Source organism: Serinus canaria, chromosome 3 (genome assembly GCF_022539315.1).
Source record: "Serinus canaria isolate serCan28SL12 chromosome 3, serCan2020, whole genome shotgun sequence".
NCBI lineage: Eukaryota > Metazoa > Chordata > Aves > Passeriformes > Fringillidae > Serinus > Serinus canaria.
Genome location: NC_066316.1, coordinates 49,383,810 through 49,409,852, shown reverse-complemented (window position 1 = coordinate 49,409,852; position 26,043 = coordinate 49,383,810). Strand labels below are relative to the sequence as shown.

At 39.9% G+C, this 26,043-nt stretch overlaps 1 protein-coding gene across 1 annotated transcript; it reads right to left on the bottom strand.

Annotated features, from left to right (window-relative positions):
- Positions 1-560: 560 nt before the first annotated feature.
- Positions 561-26,043, bottom strand: LOC103818463 (uncharacterized). The gene is made up of 14 exons (XM_009092787.4): positions 25,354-26,043; positions 22,124-22,243; positions 21,082-21,201; positions 19,883-20,002; positions 15,439-15,561; positions 14,323-14,405; positions 13,023-13,148; positions 12,151-12,196; positions 10,900-11,033; positions 6,482-6,610; positions 4,748-4,862; positions 3,732-3,866; positions 2,402-2,527; positions 561-1,541 (listed from the first exon to the last, which is right to left on the bottom strand). Exons 1-14 carry the CDS (start codon positions 25,577-25,579, stop codon positions 1,420-1,422), a joined length of 1,725 nt encoding a protein of 574 aa, XP_009091035.1. The 5' UTR covers positions 25,580-26,043; the 3' UTR covers positions 561-1,419.

The window sequence follows — 26,043 nt, the reverse complement described above, 5'->3', positions numbered from 1 at the left end:
ATTGAGCTCTTTACTGACAGAATAACTTTTTTAAACTATACTAAATCTCACTTTTATTGCATGTTTGTACCCAGTATCAGCGCTAAAGCTTTACACGCACATAAGAGTTATGAGACGGTCAGAAGCACCTCGAAAAGACAGTGTGCTGCTTTTGGCTGGGGTAGAGCTAATTTTCTTCACAGTAGCTCAAAGGGGGCCTTCTTTGGGTTTGTGCAGAACATGAGGTCAGTATCAAAGGGGTGTTTTAGTTTCTGCTCATCAGCACTTGCACAGAGTCTGCCTCTCACACCACCCCACCTACCTGGAGTTGCATAAGAAATTAGGAGGGGACAGCTGGGACAGGTGACTGCAGCTGACCACAGCAACATTCCATACCTTACATTGTCATGCTGGGCATATAAAGCTGGGGGAAGGAAGAGGAAAGGGGGATGTTTGAAGTTACAGTGTGTGTCTTCCCAAGTAACCATTACACAAGATGGAACCCAGTTTTCCTGGAGATGGCTGAACATATGGCTTGAACATATACTTGCCCATGGGAAGTATATATGTAGGAAAATAAGTTGAATTTAAACACAAATACCTTTTTATTGTTCTTTAACTCCATTTAAAATGAAGTATAAATATCAAAATATAACAAAGATTCCTAATTTTGATAAATATTTTTACTCATCTCTTGTTGCAAGTAGCTTTGCAAATAATTCAACATTTGCAGAACACAGTTCTGTACTTCAGCACATCTCACCCAAATTATTCATGGTTCCTGCTGTGTTCTGTACTTGCTCTGTGCAACATTTACCTTAACGTGCCTTTGCTCTTCTGCTGGAGAGTAGTGCCTATAGTGATGACAAGGATCAGCTGTAAAGACTTCACCCATTCTTGTTCTTACAAATTTCTTGTACTTTGAGAATTGTCCCTCAGCAGTTACTTTCTGTAGTAACCTGTTTGTAGTTTTCTACCTTTTTAGTGTGGGTTGTTTCAATTATCTTCTAAAGTCCTTGGAGTGTGCTCTGAAATGCAGGATATGGAACAGAAACAGAATAGAGATGAATGCAGACCTGCATACTTGAGAGACGCCTCATCAGTGGAATCAGCCTCTTGCAGGAATAAAAACTCATTAATACAGTGCTGGTTTTCCTGAAGGGGAGGGTGAGGAAACCAAAAACAAGCCACGGAAGGTTAACCAAGCATAGCAGGTGTTTTTCAACATGTAGCTATGTCCTGAAGCACACTTAAGCAGCCAGCCAAAGGGTGCAAGGAATTGTGTTTTGACCTGCTCCAATTCTTGTTATCGGGACATCTCTCTTGTATGACGAAACTGCAAGAGCAGGAAAATTACAGGAACCAAGGAAAAGAGTAGTTTCCTCTGAAATTTCAGGCCCTTGGATCTGGTAAGTTTTCATAAACCATTTGGCTTAAATATTAACTGTCTTCAAGGCACATAGCTGCTCTAAGGAGCTCTTGAGTTTCTTCTGTTTGTTGACGAACTTGCTCAAGGAGTTTGGCCATTTGGCTTTTTCTGAATGCTAATGAAAAGTCTGGATCTGAAGAGGAATAACAGGTGTTAGGCAGCCTGCTGTTTTTCCCTATGTTCTAATGCAGATGCATAGGAAACTTATTTTTCAGGTTAGATACAGTTGGTTGGTGGTTCTTATTACAGGTATGGCAGAAAAATACCACACAAAGCACATACAAATTCAGTTTTCATTCCTACAACCATTCAAGATTGCTTAAATTCTCCTAATCCAGATGTATAAATCTCAGTTGCCAAATTTGGCCTTATGCAGCAGCTGCCTATCTAGGTATTAGTAGGGTTTTGGCTCTGGCTCTACATACATAAAGATATGTGCTATATACCGTTATTACCACATTATAACCCTCAAGAGTACTCAGCTTTTATCCAAAGACAAGACTAACTTAACCCAGCATAATATTAAGTAATGGAATTTGAAGTATGAAGATGTAAGACCTCCCAGCTTTACTGTCAGCTAGGCATGCAATTTCCTTATTTGCTTGCTTCATCAAAATAAACTAACATCACATTTGAAAAACTGTTAGGTTGTATCTAGTGCCAAAAATTCTTATATGGGATAAGATTTTCCTGAACTCCTGCTTCCCTGCTGTTCTGAACGCCTTTAGTTTTAAAGCAAACAAACAAAATCCTCCTGCCTTTATTGGGAGATACTCTTAAAGAGCTGCTTAAAAGCATGTAAGGTAACAGCTACCCTTGAGATTATTCTCTTTACTTAAGTGAGCAGAGCTAGTTCCTGGAGAAGTTCACACTGTCAGTGGTCGGACTCATCTTAGACGTCTTTTCCAGCCCTCATGATTCTATGATCTCTGTTACTAAGCAGTGCCTGTTTGCTGCTGATGGGTGCAGGCAGCCTTGGCAGGAAGGATGTACCTGCTCGTAGTCTGCAGAGTGTGGAGATGCCCAGCTGCTGAAAACGGACCTCTTGGTGAGAAAGAAAATTCTTGAGGTAGGCTTGAATCTCTCCAATGTGATACTTCCACAAAAGCATCATTTTTTCTGCATAAATGGGAGAACCACTAGAGATCAATACAAGCCTTTAAACATTTGAAAACAGATTTTTGTAACAACATTTCAATAATGGCTCCTCCACCTTCAGCTAAAACCGACATTATTGCAAAGACTGGCAAGGGACTTCCCTGTGCTACAGCTTCTGATAATACTGCTGATACTTCAGGTAAATAAAAAGATGAGTGGGCTGCTGTGCTGGGAATCTGATCCCTGTGCAAGGGGCCTGCTGATTGACAGTGGTTGGCCTGGTGGGTGAAGCTATCCATTAGATGATTATGCTGTTGGATTCTGTTCACTACCTGAGAGAGAATCTGCTCTCTTGCAAATCCTCTATGCTAGAAATGAAACAGATTTGCATTTTCCCTTAGTTGGCACTCACCACAGATTTCAGTTTTTCTTATGTCTAATGTCTAAAATCTAACCGTACCTTTCCAGAGAATGTGGCAAGTATCATCTGAACACCTTTTTCTTGCAAGTCTTAAAGGCTCTCAGCTGCATGAAGCAAGTATTTAGGCATAAAACTGTTTTCTACAGGTAAAAATAATGTTTTTTTATTTTCTCTCATTGAAACTTGAAAAATTTTAGCTACATTCTTAAAACCACTTCACTGCTCCTGCTAATTTAGTCTAGAATTATATCAGCAGGATTTGGTTCAGTAAGAGGTTTTCTCTTGCTGGTCAGGGAGTAGAGTTATTCTAAAATTTTGGAACACAGCCTATGCTGTCTGTGGGGGATGCCATCACATCTTACATACCAAGAAAGAAGGTCAAACAGAAAGATGTAACCTTATTTGAAGTGACCCTTGTCTGAAACATGTTCTCATCTCTCCCATGGGGAGGAGCATGTTAATGATCCCCCACCTTCCTGCTGAAGCTGTTTGCAAGGACCTCGGAATTGGCTATGGATGAGCCCTGCAGAATGACAGTTCTTGAAGAAGGCAAAAACCATTTAAATCAGACATTTATCCGTGGTCCACTTTCATCCCTGGAGTTTCTCGTGCACTCAAGGACTGTTTTATTTCAAGGGTGACTATAGGCACTTGTACTCTATAAAATTTGTAGAGACCAAATGGGGGATAATAGAGGAATATTTAGAGGTTGTTCAGTGCCTGACAGTCCTTTGGGAAAAGGCTAATTTCACTCCAGACAGCCAAAAGTCTCTTTCAAAGCACAGTTAATCCTGTGTGAGTTACCGTGACTGATCATGTGCTGGATGATGGAGGCGGCATGAAAGGATGGCTCAGGATGTTCCAGCTGGCCAGCCAGTCTCACCAAACACTTTGTTAAAGGTTCATCCATCCACTGGACCATGTGTAACATGGCTCCTTCTGGAAGGCAGAAAGGTAAGAGAGTAGTCTCTAAATAGGAACTCCAGTGTCAAAGAAATGAAGCTGAGAGGTCTGCCAGAAACTGCTGAAATGTCAATCCTTCATGCAATTGGAAAAGCAAAATAAGTGCTGAACTTGGTTCATAACTATGTTTAGGTTGTTAAAAAGGGTCATGTTCTGAGGTTATGCTCTCAGTAAGGTAAGGCCATGGAGTTGGTTCATTCCTTTGTTGGCTTTTTCTTCTGCAAAAATGAATCACTTTATGTGCAAGATCCACTCTTGGCCTATTGGGCTCAGTCTGTCCAGCAGCTACTGTGCTCTGCTCACAAAATTAAGTGTGACGTGTTGCCAGCTGCGCGGCTATTACAACAGATAGAAGAGATGACTTGTTTGACAGACAATATCCAGTGCTGGGGCATGTTGGGAAAATTTACACTCATCCTTTCTGCTATAAAGAGTGCTGTACCTTTCATGAGTGCCAATTTGGTATCTCTGATAAAATCCATGTGCAAAAAATTTCAAGATATAGACCTACTTCACATTTTAGTCTTTTATATCAGTTTCTGCAATGATAAAATTATTTCAGCCTGAGAAACTGGGAAACGTTACAAACAGAAGTAGACAGGCCCTGTACAGCAGTAAAGTTCAGCACAAAAAAAAAAAAAAAATTAGAGTAAAGAATTTTAACCAGTTGAACAGAAGTGCAGACAATGGAACCCATGTATCCTGCCAGTGAATTGGATTTTGTTCTTGAAACTTACAATGAATTTAAAAGGAAAGACTTGGGCTGTGTGTCCAGCTGTGCTCCATCCCCTGTTAGAATTAATACAGGACATGTGCACTTCTCTGACTCAGCCATTCATGGAGGGTTGCTGCCATACCTTGCTTTGCTAGCTCAGCAAGGCAGGATGTCACGTAACGAAGGGAGTCTTCCTGAGTGTCGGTCAGAAGCATGGTCTGGAGGAGACCTTCGACACAGCAGCTCTCAGTGATTCTCTGCCACAAGAGAGAGATTCATGTTTAGCACTTCCATTATGGTTTAGTGGTGTCTGGGGGCTTCAGAAGTGCTTCAGAAGGTGATGGTGAAACCATCAATAATGGAAATGTCTCCTCTCAGATCTACCACAACCAGGTGAAAACACCTCGGATTGTTCAGAGATCACCTGTACTGAGATACATATTTTATAGACTGAGTTGAAAACAGATAGGTGACTTAGCCTGTGTTGACCAGGACTAAAAGCAAAAAATGAGACCAAGTAATGAGTTCTGAATGAGTCAGCTGGAGGTGACTGGTTGCTAGTGACGTTGAATCATTAAGTCATTGCTCTCTGGGACATCCTAACAATGGAAGATGCTCATGGCTCCCTAAGTAAGCTCAGGTGTCTATCAGCAAAAGGGAATATCTTTTTCTGGTACTCATTTTATACTGCATTTTATACTCTGGTTTTTTAACTTGCTGCTTAGAGGTTCAAGGTAGATTTGAGACTGCTCCTTTTCAAGCTCCCACACTCTGTTTCTGTCCTGCTGGCATAAAAACAGTACTGCCTTTTTCCTCTTGTGCCAAGTACTTGTGTTTTAAGGAGCATTCCTTAGAATTGATCCTGGAAACCTGGCACTCCCACTCATGTCTGTTTATTCACTTATGCAGCAAGAGCTTGATACTTTCTATATTATAAAGCTTTATTGAAGGTGAAGCAGCTCCCAGCTGATTACAGCATAAAGCCACAGAATTTAAGTATTTCAAAAAAAGACCATATTTGTCAAACTCTGAATGATGGTCCATTTTTATTCCTACTGTGGGCCTTGAGTTTAAGGGAATCTAGTTTCCTGCAAAACTCAATGTCACAGCTATTAGAAATTTATATAATTCTTATCTTAGTTTTTTCTTCCCTTTGTTCACAATACAATTACTACTAGTTCCAGAGATTTAAACCAACCAGAAGGAAAATTATGGGGGTTTTTTACTGAGTCTTGAAATGTGTGTACTAGGAAGTAGGGGAAAGCAGAAGTGAAGATTTGGTGGGTTTTTTTCCTCAATATTGACTGCTACTGGTGGTACTGTTTGAGCAAGGTACTCTAAAAGGCAAGGAGAAAGAAAGTGCATCCATGCATATGGATTTTGAAGCAAACTCAGCACGAGAGATCTTTATAGCATTTTGGCATAGCTAGTATCTTGCCAAAGAGGCAAAATGTACATCAATAGCTGGGGTTCTGTTTCACAACGAACAGCAGCTGAAGCATGAGAGCCAGGAAATAAAGATTCAGTTCATAACAGTCCTTAGATTTTCCTGTACAATTCCTTTAGTAGTATTAAATGTTCTTGCTTGAACTTTTTATACCTATGATCCAGTCAAATTAGGTAACCACATCATTCATAGCAAAAATTAGATATTTCTTATTTTAATTAGCTTTTTTGTATTGTATTGGGAAAATATGAATAAAAATACCTTTCATTATGGTCCTTTTATTCATATAAAAAATTTTATATAAAATATATAGCAAAGTGGCATATGTTTAATTACCCACAGAATTAATTAGTTTTTTAATGCTGATTTGACATAAACATGATGGCAACCTCACAGGGTATGGTTCAGTGACAAACATTGTGTACCTACCTGTCTGTTTTTGGAAAGGCACAGGTTTTTGATGATGCAAGCAGTATGTCCAACAATCACAGGGTCTGTTTTGTGTGCTGCCAGTAACATCCCCAGGCTCTGCAGTAGCTCAGCACATGCCAGAGTGTCCTGAGAACAACAGTATCTCAGTTACATCCAGTATGGACAACACAACGCAGCTTTGCAGTGAGCTATGGAGAAATCAAACTTAGCACTGCAAGAAGAGCATTAGTTTGCTTATTTAAACCAAGGATGTGGCTGGGTCCAGTGCTGCTTCTCTCAAGTACGGTCTGATTGCACTAACTAGTGAGCACTTGCTGTGGAAGGCTGGAGTCTTCAAAGTCATGTAGTTTATTGTTGTTACCATCAAATGCCTCACTGGGGTCATTGCTAGTCAGGGGAAGGATGTGTGATCCTGACTGGAAGGAGAGGTTGTCAGGGTTGCTGTGAAAAGCAGAACTACACGGTGAAGTAGCAGCAGCAGTGCATCCTTGAGTAGCTCAGCAATTTACAGTAATGGGTTGTATGTTTAGATCAGTTTGTGATCAGGCACTCTTCAGTAAACATGTCCTGAACAACATCTTCTTTACACACATTTCTCTGCTGTCTGATGATATCTTAGAGTTACTTTGCTGGGTATCTCTCTCTGAATGTAGTCTTCCTCCAATTATCATTAATAGTACTTGAATCACAGAATGACCTGCCTTGGAAGGGACCTTAAGGATCATCTAGTTCCAAACCCTCTGCCATGGACAAGAATACCTTCCACTGGGCCAGGCTGCTCAGAGCCCCATCTAACCTGGCCCTTAACACTTCCAGGGATGGGACATCCACAAATTCTCTGGGCAACGTGTTCCAGTGCCTCACCACCCTCACAGTAAGGAATTTTTTTCCTAATATCAAATCTAAACCTACTTTCCTTTAATTCACAGCCATTACTCTTGTCCTGTAGTATCCGATCAGAGTCTGGATTACTGTACAGGCAGTTACCTCAATAACAATATGGATTAAGGGGGTACTGCTGTGTGTAAGAGAAACCTGACTTCAACAGAGTTTATTTTAGGTCTATAGTTAAAAGCAAAAGATTTCCTCTTGGGAGTGTTTTTTCATTCAGCCTCCTTCCCTTAGGAATTTAGGAGTTTTCAATGCAGTTTTTCTGTTTGTTCACAATGAACTATATTATTTGTACTACTTGGAAACTGAGACACATTAGCAAGGGAGCTCAATAGAAAACAAATCATTGGTCCTATACACAGCTGCAAAAAATCACATAATTCTGAAACCTGTGAAATATCAGGATCACTAAAGCAGTGTTGAAAGGCAGATGTCTTTAAAAGTTAATCTTTCTTTTGCTTAGGTGAAATTGCAAAAATGTATCTTATTTTCTTTTAATACCAGCTGACATCTTCACTTAGCTCATTTTAAGCACTGTCACAACCAGCAATCCTAAAATAAGACCGGAAAGTAAGTTGAAAGGGCAGTTCTATGCCTAAACACAGGGCATTTAAAGAATCCTATATGCAGACATGACAGTAAATTTTCCTAAGATTGTCTTTAAAGGAGGAAATAGTATAGTTTTAGATAATCAAATTAAATTACCACTGATGACTATCTTCTCTGCTTTTGGGGCCAAATGTCTTCTTTTCTATGTAATCCCATCAACTACGATACTCATTTTTGATTTGCTACAACCTGAGAGGAGGAAATATTCTATGGATTATAAAGGAACTTTCTAATATATAATGACTTCCCTGCCAAGATCTTTTGTTTATTTAGGACCTACATTAGCAAGTGACAGTACTTGAATTTTGCTGAACTTCTTTTTTTGGCTGGAATATAGCTGAGATCCAGATTTTGTTTTCTGGCTCAATTCTGCACAGTACAAGAGAATCACAAGAAAACTGTGAGTAAAAATAGATTGAGTGATTCAGATGGATATTGATCTAACTTCTCCCAAGACCAGAATATTTTAAAAAAAATACAGGCAAAGGGGAAAAAAAATTCCAACAGCAAGTGTGCTTACAGTTGCAATGCTGCACTCATACTCCTTACACAGGCATTTCTTGACAAGGTAAATATTATCCCATTTACCAGTTAGCAAGATGTCAAGGCAAAGTTATTTTGTACCTGGAGTGGAGATTCATTGGCACCATCTGGAATAGACAGACCCTGACTTCCAGGTCTTTTGGTCAAAGGAATTTGACTTAAAAGACTGTTTTCTCACAAAGCCTGTTTCTTCAGTGTTTCAGGGTTGGGCTGTCCTTGGGAAAGCTGAATAAAATTCCCTCTGCAAGAGGGAAGTTTTCCAGCCCTTGCTGGGAATCCCTGTCAACAGTCTGACCAGGAGATTGCAAAAAGGGGGCTGAAGCAGGGCAAGGAGCTCCCATGAAGCATTCCTGGGGGTTTGCTTCATGGTAACTAAAGGGCAGACAGATTCTGCCCCATTGTATCCTGGGTAGTATTTGTAATAATTCAAGCATCACTTGACTTGGTTGTAAAGGTTAGCTTTGTTCAGTGGTTTGTTTTCCAACAGTTGTTCCCATGGAGAAGTCTCTTTTTCAGTCACGGAGAATTCAGCCTGAGTTAGAGAAAGAAACGTTGAAAAGACTTGAAAAGCAGGCCAGAAAAGGCACAGAGATGGGGAGGCAGGATATGAATACAAAGAGGTCAGCCTCTTCGCAGAGTGCCCAGGGCTGGCTCGCACAAAGCAGCAACATTCAGTAGTCAGGGACAGCCGTGTTTGCTTGCTAAAACAAATTTAGAGATGAAGATACTTCTCACTGGGGAATGAAGTGAGATGCTTTTCTTTCCAGCCTCCTGCTACTGACCCTTTTTCCCTCTTGAAGGATGGGCTGTTTCACCACCAGTGTAGTGAGGCTGAGTTCGCAGTGTCTTTGTTCCCACTGATGTTGACCACGCCTCTTTGTGGCCAGGGATTTGAAACACTGGTAAAGACAACTTTCAGGACCAGGGAGAAAAGGATTTGTGGGTACTCTTTCCTGGGAGAACAAAAAATGTGAACGATGTTTGGAGACAAGAAAAGCAAAATTGAGTGAGGACCATGTTCCAGCATAATGTCTCCTACTGAATAACATATTTACTGTGCAAACGGCCTTCAACTAACTTACTGCATTTCAATTGTAAGCTTGTTGAGAGCAAATTGTATTTTGATTGTACAAGGCAATTTGACAAGCAATGAGGATGTTCTGTGCTCTGCCTTGTATAGCTCTGTGCTCTAGTTGCTGCCTTCCCAGGCATGGAGCTCACCCATTTTCCCATTATGTCCCAGAGGCAGGGGAGGTGGAAGTTTGGTTTGTAGACAGACAACTGAGCTGTAACACACCAAGCTTTCCAAACCCAGAGTAAATTCCCAATCAGGCTGAGTGTATTTCAGGCACAAGAAGCACCTAAGGCCACCTGAAGCTATTCAGACCCTGTCACTGCTGCTTGAAGCAATGTGGCAGCAAAGGTTCTCACATATTTTTGCTCTGTGTACCCAACATCTGACTACCTTCAAATGCTGTTTTTAGCTTAAAACACTTACCAAAACGTTTCATATCTATGTTCCTAAGGATGTCTTTACTTACTGTAAAGAAAAGTTTATTTAAAAACAAGAGTAATCCGTCAGTGCTTGCCGTAATTTAATTGTAGTCAGACTTCTTCATGTATTTGCTAGTGTTGCACTATTAATGGTGGTATTGACCCTGAACACGGGCAAAAGAATCATTCTATAACTTAGGACATGAGGATACACAGTCCTGGTGAAAGTCCTAATGCATTAACTAAAGATAGACAAGATTCCAAATTCTGTTATTCCCCCTTTTTGTTTTGATGCTAATTCAAAATATGTCAATATTCTACAAATGCACTTTTGAATAACACTGTCCATGTATGGAGTAACTACTTGGTAGAGTACTTTGTTCTGCACTTACGCACTTTAAAGGTGCGTTCTGAATCAGTTTCTCTGCTTTTCAGTGGGTGTGGAAGCTCTGTAGCCAAGAAATAACTTCTTTGGTTGCCCTCATGGTGGCAGTCTCTCATGCTGCTGTGCATGTCCTCCTCCATGTACACCCTCTGGGGACTGAGGGGACTAGAAGCAGTTGCAAGGAGTGCAAGGCAGTATCCACATATCCAACGGCTCTGACATCCATCTGCCCCTCTACTCTCTCACTGGTCTCTCCTTTGGATCCCACTCAGCACAACAGATGGCTCCTCAGGTAGTTAATGACAGTGCAGATACAATAAATGAAGCCTTGTTATTTTGGGTAGGAGAGAGAAGGGTTGGGAAGTGTCCCAGTCTCTTTGTCATTCTCAAATTGCATTTCATAGGCTGTTTTGCCATAACAGAGTGTTACCCACAGTGAGGGCCAGAACTAGTCTTTCCCTTCCCCTAGTTTTTGGGAAATGACCTCCCATACCTGGTTGGACGGGTGCTGGGAAAGTATCCAGAGCAGAGCAATGGAGGCACGACGCACGTCCTCACTTCCAGAGGCCAGGAGAGAGCACAGCTTGGGCAGGACGTTCTCAGCAACCATCTCAGCCTGGATGTCCACTGGTGTGGGAAAACAAAGGAGTTCAGGGGGGTTCAGAGCACTGCAGGGAGTAATTCAGGCTCTAACTCAAACAATTACATCAAATTAGAGGGGACCTCCCCATCTCCATGCGATGGGGCAATGCCAGATGTTCAGTTTTGAAAATAAACCCCCATTTGTTCTGCCTCCTTTTGCTGAGGGATTAATACAAACTTGATGGCAGAATGTAGGTTTGGGCACCCTCAGTCTGTGTCTGAACCTCAAAAAAAAGGAGTGAGGGGAATTTTCTGACTCTATCACTGGCATAAGGCCAGGTAAGAAGGTGGCAGCTTCTGCTGAACAAACAGAAAGACCTCCCAAGCACCACTGATCTTGCAGAGTTATGGTTAGCCAGAAGAGAGCCCAGCCATCCCAATGAGTTGTTATACCCCACTTGCTTCTGCAGCCTCGGTGGGTGCACTAAAAGGCAATCCCAGAGCGGCCAGCAGATGGAGAAGCAGATCTTAAAGGTCAAGTGGGGTGTTTCAAACATGTCAAGGAGTGGCACAGCATTTCCTTCACTCTCAGCTCCTCTGTAATTGTGACTGCTTGAAAATTAGGCACCTTTACATTTTCTAGATCAATAACTCTACCCTGGAGTCTGGGACTTTAGCATTGAGTGTGCCAGTCCTCCGCCACTATTTCCTGAATATGTCATAAAAATGAATCCTGGACATTTTAATAGGGTTTTTTAGGAGGCTGACAAATGCATGGGAGAAAATTATATTTAATGATAGACAGAATCATGCCTTGGAGAAGACGGGTCCCCACTCAATATGCAATTTTAGAAGATGTTCTGTCCTAATTGAGTTTAATGCTTAGGAAACATGGAAGGAAAGAAAGCTTAGCAGCTCACTAAGGCTCACTAAGGCACTGCCTTTCTCACTTTCTCCAGATACTCCCCTTGCTACCTGGGAGCTCTAAAACAGATTTAGTTAGGATATGCACTGCACCTTCCTCTTCCCTTAACATCCAGCTAAAATGTAGAAAATGTCTCTTTGCTTTTGATAGGAAAGGTTCCCAGCCCACTGTGCTCACTCTGAAAGGCAGAGAGAGATAGAAATAGTGTGGTTTCTTTATCTCCAAGACATTGCTTACCACTGGTAGCCAAATTTCTTAGGCAAACACATGCCTGGCTTGAAACCTGCTTGTGCCAAAGAGGAAAACCAAAAATTAAAAATGAGAGAGAGGAGGAAAAAGAGCAGCTTCAGTGATAAATGTTCTTGCCTATTGCACACAAAATAGACATGGCAACACTAGCAAACTCTTACATTATCTTCAAGAGTAAGTTTTGGCACATGTTTTTTTTTTTTAAAGTTTTGATCAAATTTTTTTCAACCTCCTGTATCAGTCATCCTATTGTTGATGAAGAATGGGGTTCAGATGTTGGCTTTATTTTAGAACATCTGATACATTATAAGAAAATGAAGGGAAAGAAATTTTCCCATTTGCTTTGTGGTTTTTTTCACCTCCCTTCTACACAGAATTTCAAGTTCCACCAGGAACTGTGGTTTCTTGAAGTTTCCTTGATGTGGCTTCCAACAAAGCAAAATTCTCAAGATGCCATCCTTGAAGCCATACAGTAAAAGTTCTGGGCACCAAAAAGAAAAAAAAAAATGTAGCACAACAGATGTGTCAACTTCTGTCACAGACACAATGATCAAAGACACAGCCTGGACAGGGCACTTCTCACATGATGTTTCAAGTTAATAGCATACAGGCTATCCTAGTCTAAAGAAAGTGTCCAGGGCTGTAGAACAACTTTAATAATTTCCCTTTGCTTTTTTCATACATTGTCCTGGTAGAACCCATGTATTTTCTATTATAGATGTCTTTTCTCATGGGAAAGATGTTACATAAGTACCTGTACAGTAGATGAACAGAATGATGTGAAACTGAAACTGGAAGCCCAAGTCTATAGCTCTACTTGGATGCTAAGTCTTTTCACAAAGAGAAAGCTACAGCTTTACCTTGTCCACAGAAGAGGATAGGAGAGAGATCAGTGTCCGCAGCAGGAATCTGTCAATGGATCCCAGCAAGGCTTTGTGGTGCTGAACATTGGCTGCCACATTGCTCAGAGCAGCACAGCTGTAGTACTGCAAAGAACCAAGAAAAAAAGTAGAGAGAAAGGTCAGAGTGGTGACAGACTGAAGAGAACACAAATAAATTGGAGAAATGCTCAGATTTAAAACTGATAGAAATAATATGCTTTTTTATCCTAAGGGTGTTTATAGGGTTGACACAACATGCTGTAGCTGCTACAGCAATCCTGCTGGGGCATGTAGTACATTCATTAGGACCCTGGCTGTTTGGGAACGTGCTCTGCTGCTGCAATGACATTGCTGCTGGCATCTAAGTTAAGTCATATGCATCTATTGTATTATATGTTTACATTGGTTTACTCAAGCTGGACGTAGCTATTGCCCTAGCACGCCAAGAGATCATTTCCAAAGGATCTAACCATTAATGCTAGGGAGGACTACACATATAAAAGTATCTATTACTAGGGAGGTATAATTACAAGAAACAGGTTGAGCTACAGAGATGGAAATTTTAAGATGAATCTCAGAGAAATCTAAAAATGCAGAAACAGCTTGCAGAAAGCAACTCCAGAGGGTCCATCCCTTCAGACATCCAAAAAAAATCTGAGTAGAGATAATTAAACCGATGGGGCAAAAAATTCTGTGCTACTCAAAGGACTGAATAAACAAACTAAGGCTTACAACTCTGATTCATAGTTTATTTATCAGCACGCTTTTGCGCTAAGACGAGCTCTCTGCTGAGAGTGAAGAATCACAAACAGGTGTCTGTGATAGGCATAAAATAGGATGCTTTACAGATATTTACAACAAGAAGAAAAATATCTTTTCAAGTTGTCTTCTCAGAATACTTAGTAACATTGCTTAGATTGGATGATCAAAGTTAGGATGCAAAAATACCCCAAACAAAACAAAAAACCAAAACCCAGAGGAAGAGACCTATCTGCATCATGTCTGATGATCTGAAAAACCAAGAACAACCCAGTGCATGCATTAATGTGTGCTGGCAGAAGAAGTTTTGGATCATAAACCTTCTCCTGTGCAGAGAGACAAATTTGGTCTTTTAATATATATTATGTGACTGAGCTGAGTTTCACCAAGATGCTCTCCCATGTTTCTCCATTTTGCTAGAGAAACCATTCCTCCTCTTCTCCCTTTTCATTTCTGCATACAGAGGTTTGTGCTCTCCTTACTGTCACAATGTTACTAATCTGACCTATTTTAGTCATACCTGGACTTCTGAGTCAGGAGATTCCAGCAGCAAGACAAGAACTGGTAGGGCTCCTTCCTTGCATAGGACTTGTTGGATTTTCTCTGCCATTAAAAAGAAAAAGTAAAAGTGTCTTCCTCCTTCCCTCCCTCTCATCTGGAGGCACCATTCCAAAGGGATGTGCACAGTTCTTGGGCTCTAAAGAGTGCTGATGTTGTCCAAATATATGCCAGTCAGTGTGATTGGGGAGTATATAATTTAGAGCTTGTGTAATGCAGCAGTATGCAGATATTATAGCAAAAAGACTAGCAGGCTCTCTGATTAAGCTTTTGGTGGTTTTATGCTAAAAACTGCTCTGAGAATCTGCATTGCTGGAGAAGCTGAAAAGCCTCAGGTATGATCTTCACTATGATTTCTATGTTTTAAAAACAAATTATTTAAAACATTCTGAATAATACCAGAAATGTAATAGCCAACTGTATAAGTTCTTGCCAACTGTTTCCTTCCACAACACAGAGTTCAGAGATGTTACTCGTGACTTTATAGTTTAGCTCTGTGGAATAATGGTATCATCTTGGTAGGTGAAATTTAATGCTGGTTTGTTTCAGAGTTAATTATGGTAGCCTACATATAATTGCAGAGGACAAAGTACTACCTTTGATAAAGCTGTTTGCAGATATTCCAGGAGACTTTAATGTCTGACCCGTGATCGTTATACTTAACATATCCAGCACTGAGTTAGTCAGAACAAGCAAAAAGTTGCTAAAGCTTGATTTTGTTGCATAAGCTCCTGAGATTGCTTTAAAATACACCAAATGTCCTGCTAATTTTTTAGGCCAAATTATTTCTTTAACAAATAGCTATTTTTTTTCCTATTTCTTTAACGGAATGTTTAAATATTCATACACTAGCCCCTTGGATTTGAAAATCAAGCTTTTTTGTTTTGCTACTAGGCAAAAAAGGACCTGTATCAGCTAAACTTAAATCATCAACCTGTGGTATCAACATGAATGCCACATGCAGAGGAAATAACTTGTTGCTCAGATATGCTTTTATTCTTGCCTTAAGCTTTAGGATTATTTTTCTATCAGTGAGTTTTCTTTTGGCAATTTAGGTAAACCATTAGTCTAAAAGTACCTGATTGTGTGAGGTTCAGAATAGCACCAACTGCATTTTGTTGGACTCTGGGATCATAGGAATTGGCAAGAGACAGTAGGGGTGTAACTCCTCTAGCAGCACCAATAGCCTCTCGGTTGGACTCTGGAGAAAAGAATCAGACAAAAAAAGAAAGAAATTTTTACTGCCATCTTACTGTGAGCCATGAGCAGGACAACCAGCAGGACTATCCCTTGGAGTTCCCTTCCCTGATTTCTCTGCATGCTCAAAGGAAACTCTTAAAAATTCTGAGAGCTTAACAGGAAAGAAATGAATTCATGATTTCTGGATTAGCCATAAATCACAGCTGGTTCAATGCTTTTGGTTTGTGACTAGGATAAATAAAACATCCTTAAGACCCTTTAAACAGGTTAACAGAGTGTCTTCCTTCATGCCCTTGGTATGTCTGATCAACCTATTCACCAAAAACTACATCATTAACTGGAGGTAAGGTTTAATTACTTTAGTAGGGTATATTCAGGGCCAAGTTCTTTCTTGGAATGTCCCTGTATTACTCACTTGACATCTACAAACAGTGCAGAGGTTTCTAAGGACAGAATTTGATTTAACCATTGGAATTAAATTTGAAAAGATGATGCTATTTTGAAGTGGTGGTGATACATTGCATGGCAATGTATTAAGTTGAACAGTTGTATTCAGCATTCTGGAGTACAAGGAGAACTCAAAAAAGGTCTGCAGAATCTTGGATGAAAAATTGGTAAAAAAAGAAAAACTATAATACTTAATTCTGTAAAATTAACAATATTTATACACAATTTAAACAATGGCCAGTCTGTGGAAGTTTGCTGGGAGAAACATGAAGCAGAGCAGAAAAAAAAAAAAAGGTATTTGGTTGAGATCGAGTCTTCAGGTGCTAACTAACTTTGAGAGTTATGAGAACAAAGCTTCTAGTTTTATACCTAAAGCCTATATAGTGGGGAACTGATATAGACAGATTAGCCAGGATGTTTATTCAAGTATAGTTCAGAGAGTATCAGTTTAATATTCCAGAGCAAGTAATTTTCTGTGTACCTATGAGTATTTACTCAAGTAAATAACTTTTATTCTGAAAAAAAAGATAGAGAAAAATAATTGTTCTGGGAAGAGTAATCTATTTAAAATAGTTTTTCCATGTGGGAAGCTATTATTCTGGTCCCTTTCATAGACAAGCCCTTCTCTAATCTAATCTGCCTACATACCATTCTTTTGTTTCCCTCACTAGAAGCAGAAAGTCTTTTGTATGACTCCAGTGGGTGTGATGCAAACTACTCAGGTGAATAAAAAAGAGAAGTAAAAAGATTAAGAAAGAATTTAGATATCACTCGTTCCCTTATTCTTGTACACAATATACTCCATGAATGTTTGTGAATGTGGAAAAGAACCTGACATTTGAGAAAAGGAATTATGAACATGTGGAGAAAATTTGGACAAATTCTTCTATCAGATGTTGTGCCTGAACACTTGTTTTGCCAGTTTATGACAGACTGGATGGGGAAATCTATCTAAGCAAGATGTGTAACTATCTCCATAAGAGAGGTGGCAGGCTAGATCATGTTTCTCTCCTGGACCACCTGTTTATCTTAAAAAATTCAGTCCCTCCACTGATGCCACTGCAACAACTGACACCCCCTGGAATGCTTTGAGAATGAAGCCTTGTGTTCCAGACACTACTCTAAAGTGGGGAAATCAACAACTCATCAACTCATCTACTCAAGCTGTGTGTGAATAACTCACTAATTTATAAATTCTTTCTTTCCACTCTCTGACATTTGTGTGCCTAAAAATTCTCATCAGAACAACTTTGAATGTGCTTTACATTCAGTGCATCCTCCTTGTTTTAGCTTAAAGCAGATGTTCAGGCCCCCCTAAAACCCGAACATGTGAGCATTTGGTTCTGAAGTACTCTGCATTCTTATCTCAGAACTGATTACTTTCATTCAGTGATTAAAAAGCTGCAGATAATTACAACTATGCATGTGTCCTTGTGCTACGTGGACAAATGCTGGTGTTGGAACAAACTAAGCTTCAAATATTTTTCATCTGAATGGGTTAGTTTGTTCTTATTTTCAGGTCCCTATTGCAGCAGGGAGACAACTCAGTTTACACATGACCTGCAGTAACACTGCTAAACAGTTTCACTCTGTACATAGTCTTGCATGCTTGCTGCAACAGAATTAAGACCATTCTTAGATGCAGAATTTTAGTCACCTTAAAGCCATCTAAGGATCTTCCTAATTTGGTTGTGTTTCCATATTTATCTTTTTTGCATAAACGGGCTTCTTGAAGGATATGACTGAACAGGATACTTTTCTCAAGCAGACACTTAAAAATATCAGAGTCTGTGAGTTAAAATTAAAATAAACCCTGGAGAATTGCCTCTTGCTTTAGTCTCATTGCTGTGGTATCTAAGTATAGTCTGAAAAACAAATAAATGTATCCAGCCCATTTGAATTCTAAATAAACTGGGACAGAGATCCTCAACACTGATCAAATACCAGGCAGCAACCCAGCCTATGCAGGAGTGCCTGTCTCTCTGTTCAGCTTTGAAAGCTCCTTGAGTGCTTAATTTGGAGTACTTGTGCTCAGAAGGACATTGGTGCTTAAAGGATTATGCAGAGGCAAAAGAAGACCACAGGGAATGAAGGTAGCCTGGATCTGCAGTAGCTGTGTTCCATGTATTCCAGGTAAGACATCTAGAGGGGTAAGAGTGTCTTCAGGACTAAGTAACATCCTTAGGTGCCCAAACAAGTCACTTTCTCTGTGGACTGTTTAAAACAGGTGAAGGGACATCTCTCTGTGATCTTCAGGAGCTTAACTTCACTAGCCCTACACAAAGAAAGTCCTTCTAGAGCCAAGAACCTCAAAGTTTAGTGATGCCTAATTAAGATAATTAAATGAGGCAATTTGCATTCCACACAAAGTAATATAGTATGTAGAATTCTTAACCTGACAATAATATACAATGCTTAAAAATAAGCTCCTAAGGGAAAAGTGTTCAAAAACCTGAAAATAAAATAAAAAGGTGGGATAAAATGCAAATTAGCACTTTCAAGTGGTTGGATCCTGCTTATCCACTCCTCCTTTGCAACATAAATACTTAAATGAGAAATTAACACTTTCATCATGCTTCCCTCAACCTTCTGGGACATCAGACTGCACCCTCCCAAGCTGGAAAAGGAAGCTGGCTACAGGAAGGGAAACAAATGTTGAAAGCATGGCTTTTCTACAGACTTGTACACAGTTTGTGCTGGAGAACTAAGAGTTTGCACAAGGTAGAGTAAGACAGACTAACATGATAACCTCTCTTTTGGTAACTGTGGCTGAACTTAGCTGTCTGGATACCAAGAAAATATTAAAATCATTATATGAAATATTCATAGTTCAGCAGAAGATGGTGACAAATGTAAGTAGTACATGCTGGATAAAAAACTGACTGAAAGCAAATTGGCAGCAAGTTTTGCTGGATGGGGATGACCACCTGGGCAGAGGCTACAAATGGAATGCCATGAGGGCTAGTCTGTATTTGCTTTGAACCAGAGAGTTAAAACAAAGATGTGAATTTAGAACTGTCGATGCAGTGCAGGACCAGAATATCTTACAAATAACAGACAAGTCAGAATACTGAAGCAATGGAAACAGAATGAAACCTGTACAAAATGCAGGAAACGTGGTACAGAGCCTTGATTACTTGATGTCTGCTGGAAATAGCAGCAAAGGAGGAGTGAGCCTAAGTAATTAAGTCAGCTGCAGGATAACATCACCATGGCACAATCACCAAACCTGCAGGTGTTACCACAAGATGTACCACAAGTATGTGCCACGACAAAAGGCACAGGTGAGACCCCAGCTGAAGTACTGCACATTTCTGGTGACTTCCTTTTCAGAGGAGATGAATCCAGAACAGAACTCCTGCAGCATTTATCTATATCCTGGCACTGTAACAATGCCTGAGGCCTGTGGTATCACCATACAGCACATGCAAATGCTATGCTCCATTCCTGGAACATATCATTTACACCTTGAAAGACTCTGAAGATCAATGGAGAGTCTCACTTACAAGAGGAGTCTTACAAGACCTTGGCTTTCTCAGTCTAGTAAAATGAAGGAACCTCATCAGCATAGACATCTGAGGGACAGAACTCCTGAAGCAAAAGCCAATGCAGACATTAATTAAGATAAGCCAGTCATGAATACATTTAGGATGAAAATCAGGAAAAGGTTTGTAATCATAAGAGCACAAAGGTCAGAAACACTGAGAAAAATACCTGGAATGTCAGGAGGTTGAATTTATGATATGGGAATACCAAAACTTGTTGCTGCATCATATGACTCTTAAACCAATTGCAAATAGGTTGTTTCATCTTAAAATATGATGGAAGAATTGAATTAATTCACAGCAGAGGATAAAGGCAAAGAGAACACCCACCTGAAACAGCCAGAGTCATGATGCAGGCACAGGAATTACACTGGACAGTGGGATCCTCTGATTCAAGCAGATCCAGAATTGGCTCCAGTAAACCCATTTGGATAACTAATTCTTTGTCAACTATTCAAAAATTCAAGAAAAAATGAACAAATAAAAAAGTAAGCAGTTAGTGATTTTGTGGAAAGAATCCATTGACTGCTTTGGAGATCTGCATTATGATTATTCAAAATAGAACTAAGATAGAAACAGCCAGAAAGCCACTCACAGTCCCTAGCTGGGTTTGCTTAATTCTCCTTCACATCCATTAAAGAGTGTAACAGATGTTTGGAGGTGTTATGCCAGAAGACCCCAAATCAGGTTAATTTTGGCAAGAGCAACTGCAGCTTTCCAAAAGGTTCACAACTTACTCAGCAAACCCCTCCCCCCTTTCTTCTTCTTCTGAGGTCTACCCTTTAAATATAATTTTTCTTTGTAAATAGTGACATGATATTATTTGCAGCAAAATCCTTAAAAAAGAAAGCAAAGAAAAAAAGCTAGCTTCACTGAAGACTGACCCTGTCATCTGCTATTATGGGACTGCAGGATGAAACACTTGTGGCCCAGGTGACCAGGAATGCAGTAGTAGGTGCAACAAGGACTCTGCTGATGAGGTGTGGCATGTTCATGCCCTATCAACATAAACTTTATTGAGAAGTTATTCTTCTGCATCTCCAAGATTCTATCTCAAGTCTATTTTCCCCTTTAGTTACAGAAGCAAGTGAATTATACTAGGCGTTTAAGCTTTTGGTTTTTTTTCTCTGCAAGCAATTTAAGACTAAGGTCCAGTTCATAAATAACCAAAAAATGAGCACTGTCTCATTCACAGAGTTTATTTCTATTAGGTGTATCTGTTGTTTGAAAGGAAAAATGTCTGTAGATCCAAGAATGAGAACAGAATTCCCACACTGGCCTGGGAATAATTTATCAGCCTTTGCACACAGATCCAAGAACTCTTGTCACATTAAATGATGTAGCTGGAGGGATCTGATCTATCTTGGTGCCACCAGAAGCTATGTATCTTGCAGTCAGAATCAGACTCACACTTGTCCTATGAGGAACACAAAAAAGGAATCTAGATTTGCGTAGAAGTGCCCACCTTCTGTCTGAGTCTGGCTGAACAGATACTTCACCTGAAGAGAGATGTGTCATTAATTACTCACTATTTCCTTCCAGCAGGAAGTTGACAAGGGACAAGGAAGACATCTGCTGCACCTCCAGATCAGCAGAACGTAGTAAGGCATAGAAGGGTTCCAGATGCTCCACAGGCAGGGGGATGTTCACTGCAAGAGTGAGAGGAAATATTCATGAGTCCCACTGCTCATCACAGTCACATTTTTCCCTTGATGGACTTAAGCCTGAGGTGCTCCCATACACAGGCTGAGAGGTATTGACCTTCATTAAAATTCCACTGCTACTAGCAAACAGGGCAAGTTTCCTGAAGAGGTTTTGAATAATCAAGTACTTCAAAAACATCATGGGAAGGGAAGCAGTGTGCCTTGCTACCAAACAAGTCATTTTGTCTCACAGCAGGTCCTTGCCTTGTGGCTACCTGCACTTTTTATCCAGCAAATAATACATGGGATAAAGCTATCATCCAAGTGACAGAATATTCTCTTAGAAGTAAAATTAAAAAAAAATAAATTGCAACCTGCTTATTGGTAGTATTTTTATTTTTTTGTAGAATTCAAACTTTTGCTGCTATTTTTTTTGGGATATCTAGGCTTATTCCTAACCATTAACAAACTACCTCAAGAGCCAAGTGCTCCCACAGAATATTTGGAACAAAGAAGAATGTGTCCTTCATAACTTTTCACTACAATCTATTTTCTGGAGCATTGTCCTCTTTTGTATATAATTTTTAATGGTCACTATGTTCATTTCCTTTCACCATATTTTGACTGTGTTGCTTTCAGGAGATTCAGTATGCACTAACTTTAAATACTTTGGGTCTGCTGAGCTTCACATAACTGTAACAATTTCATAAGTAAGTCTTTTACAATCATAAGAGATATCTCATTATAGCAAAATCCAGAATTGACTCTGCCTATGTGGCAATGACAGTTTTCATCTTCCTTAGCAAACAACATGTCATGAAAGCAAAAAAAAACTTGCTTAATGAATCAAAAGGAGTTTCACCGTTTGAAATAATATTTTTATTTATAATTACATTAAAATTTTCTAAGGCTTACTGAGATAACTTACTGTGCTGACTCATATGCAAGTAATAGAGGGCAGCCGACTGCTGTAAACCTGGGTTTTCTGAGAAGGATAAGGTCCTCAAGGCTTCCAGAGGGTTCTTTCCCAGTGGAGACATTTCAAAATCTAAAGATGTAAAATGACAGCATAGGCTTAATTACATCTGTAAAGGGTTCGTTTACAAAAAGAAATTAAAATTCAAAGCCAACCAAATGCATAAGGATTTTTGTACTCCATAAAGCCCATCTATCTTTATTCATGTTTCCATGAGCAGAAGCAATAGATGAACTGGAAATAACCTGTCCTTGGCAATGCCTCTTGTAAAGCTCACAAAGCTAGTGATTGGAAACAAGATAAATTATAACCTTTAGACACTTTTATGCTATCTAATATAAATGCAGGTGTTCTTGTTCTCCACAAAAATCTTTACCTTTTTCTGAATCTTTGTTAAAATACCGAACATGGTATTCTTAGTTAAGTAAGAGTATATATTTCTAATTTATTTTGTATTTCTATACATATTTATAAGTATAGAAACTGTATATATTTCTAATTTACCACATCTGAAGTTCACTGTGTTTCCTGTCTTGGGTATTGAAATACAGGATTTAAAGGAATAGCAACATGGACTGCAAACTGGCTTGCTTCAGGCTTAAATTTCTAGCATGAGGCATACCTGTTCTCAAGTATGATAGCTCCCCTATGAATAAACCAGATGTTCAACAACAGTCATCAAGCAATAGCAGTCATGCATGACTTCTGTAACTCACTGCATAATATAGTATGTAGAATGGAGCAGCAGAGAGGAAAAGGAAAGGGACGTTGAACGAAAGAAAAGAGTTAGAAAGGCAATGTATGATTGATCAACTGGTGGAGCATACAATTATATTTTCAGGCAACAGATTAAAGCTGTGCAATAATGATTGAAATATCTCTGTGAAAAATATCTAGCTATTACCTCCCACGGGACAAAGAAATGTGAGGGATGTGAGAAGCATGAGTGTTCATGTCTCACTGCAAAACACAGCCAATATCTAAAGCCATTAGAAGCTGCTGACATGTCAAGACTAGCAAACTCCTACCCTCAGGATTAGGCAAGTGAGCTTCACAGAACTTCTTCATATAGAGATAATTTTTAAAAATAATTAGTGGTATATATAAAGGGAAGGACTCGCCTGTGTGTGCAAGGTTTTAGACAAAAAAACCAAAAAAATCTCTTCATGTAGTTTAATACTGTTCCTTTCACTATCTGAACCTGAATCTATCTGATTCTTCTATATGTGGTTTTGTCTGGGAGAGTGATAAAACTGAAACCACTCAAAATCTTCATCTGCTCAAAATATCAAAATTTGCTGCCCTGGTTAACAGATGAGTGTGATGATCAACCATGAAGTCTCTCCTTGCACCCAAATTGTCCAAACACTGTCTTTTTGCTTATTATATTTTGTTTGCTTATTGTATTTCGTTCCTATTTATTATATTTTGTTTCTTATATTTTGTTTTGAGGACAGGCTTGGAATAAAATACAAAGGTGTTAAAGTAAGAGGGATGTGTCTTGGTTTTCTTTGTGAGGCTTCCCTGCCTCCATTTGTCTAGGCAGCAAGATTTGGCCATCCAGACAACCAGATTGGTTCTGCTTCCTGGGTGCTGTATGTGTCCTGTCACAGACAGTGGGACCACCCTGAAAGCCCTCATTGTCAGAGAAGGTCTAGGCTTCCTGCTGCTGTACCCCAGCTCCCATGGATCCAAGACAGAACAGACTTTTGAAGACTGATCTCAGAGAGGAAAGGATCTCTCAAGCAAACACACATTCAGTCTTTCCAGGGAACACCAGTGGCAGCTACAAGGGGCCATCCTGGCCTCCCCTTCATTATATCTCAGCCATCAGCTGTGCGGGGATACTGCCAAGACAGTCTCCTGTAGAGTCAGGAGCACGCTAGACTTTGGAAGAGAAAGTTCAGCCGTGGAAGATCTCCTCTGTATAACAAGCTGAAAGATCTGTTCCTATTCTGGATATGAACGACAGAATTTAAACCAGCACTGAAGGTGCGACCATCAGTGAACCTTATCAGCAGCACAGGACCCACCACATTCGTTGGATAATGGTACCAGCGAATACCAACTGAGGCTAATCCACACACGTTCCCAACAACCAGAGTCACAGCAATTATTCCAAAGGTTGTTCCATGACAGATCATTTCAAATATAATTAACCATGTCACACCAAGGAAAAATGTCTCTCCTGGTTCCCCTTACAAGATTGTTTCATGTTCCCAAAAAGACAAATAAATGAATAGCAGTTCCACACCCTTCACACAAACCAAAGTAGAGAACTATGTAATTTTGTGTAGTAGCTTTAGCCCAAAGCTGTTAAACATAAAGTATACCCAATTAGTTGTGAGACAAAGCAAAACCAATCAAGCAATGACCCCTTTATCTTGAGATAAGGACTGTTTTTAGATTGGAAAACCAACAAAATACACTCATTCAAGATGACTGCAGAAGTGAAATAAAAAAACAAGTTTTTCTATTGATATTGTATCCTAGGACAGAACAAAGAGGATATCACAAACAGAAAAAACAGAGGAATTAGGCAGATAACCTGTAAAGCTAAGGAGATACATGAAGAGTTATGTACTTTGATTCAAACAGAATCCCATGACTGTGATTAAGCCTGATGCCTAAAACGTTTGCACAAAAGCACAGTTGCTTGGAATCCTGAGAGCTCAATGATGCTTGTCCCAGAGTGACTTTGATCTTCCTCATGTAAAGCCCAGACATTCCTAACATAAGACCCAGTGTTCAGCCAACAGAGAGATGCACAGCTGTGCACATCATACTGTGATGTGCTCACTCACAGCTCAGCACTCACGTAGCATCCACTCCTATCAAAGCCTATGTCCCATTTTGTCAGTTCCTTTTGACTGACTTAAGAAAAATAACTTTAATTTCTAGAAGGACTCACTTTTATGAAACACATTTACATGGCTTATATATTAACAGTGGTGGCAGAGCAAGAAAGTGATTGACCACTTCTACCCACATCCAACTATTGCACGACTTGAGCCATTGGTGTCCTGTACACAAAGAAAATGCTCTGTAGCTCTGGCCTTTCCTCATCATCACCAAGCTGCTCAATGCCATACCAGAGCAGATCAGCTAGCAATCTGCTTTCAACCCACAAAATTAATCCCCTTGCTCTTTCACAATCCTTTAGAAAAAGAAAGTTTTCTTACCTGTTTCAATATGTTGCAGAAACTCCTGTGCAGTCACTCTCTCATGAGGCTGTAGGATGGGCTTGTACAGCTGTCTGTTTTTAGAGCTGCTCTGTTTTAAGCAGGAGCAATTGCTTATCAGAGTTAAGCATTCCTTGATGGCTCGCACCAAGTCAGAGGACATCCTCTGAACAAAGCCTATGAAGTCCCGCAGGAGCTGCATGCATCGTCCACACAGCTGACCCATTCTTGTTCCAGCAGCACCACAAAGCAAGAAGAAAAGGAAGGAGATGGAAACAAAAGTTGCTTCTCAATTTGTCCACTTTTTGCACTAGCTTGCCTCCTCACTGTTTGTTCTGTCTTAACAGATATTAACACCACACCATGCACAGATGCGGTAAGGCAGACAGACTTCTGTGTCCAAAAAAATGCATTTCACAAGGCTGGTTTCTGCAGATCTCCTGAAGTTCATAAATTATTATTTAAAATGAGTGCACTGGAGACACACCTTCCTTTCACTTGAAGAGAAATAAGATAATAACCTAAACACATTTCATAGAAACCAAATGGAGTTTAGGTTATGGAGCATCCACCAAAGCCTGTATGAGGCTAGAAAAACTCTGGGATAATGGAAAATGCAACCTGTTTTTGTAAGGCAGCTTTCCACATGAAAGGTAGGCACCACCTTGTCTGCATGTGTACAAGCTGCAG

What these genes read in the sequence shown, in the direction of transcription:
- LOC103818463 (XM_009092787.4), bottom strand. Translation starts at nt 25,579, where the DNA reads ATGGGTCAGCTGTGTGGACGATGCATGCAGCTCCTGCGGGACTTCATA. An exon ending in TATCCTCTTCTGTGGACAAG is followed by an intron (nt 12,197 to 13,022) that starts GTAAAGCTGTAG and finishes TGGCACAAGCAG; the next exon opens with GTTTCAAGCCAGGCATGTGT. An exon ending in GCCTTTCCAAAAACAGACAG is followed by an intron (nt 4,863 to 6,481) that starts GTAGGTACACAA and finishes CTCTTGTGGCAG; the next exon opens with AGAATCACTGAGAGCTGCTG.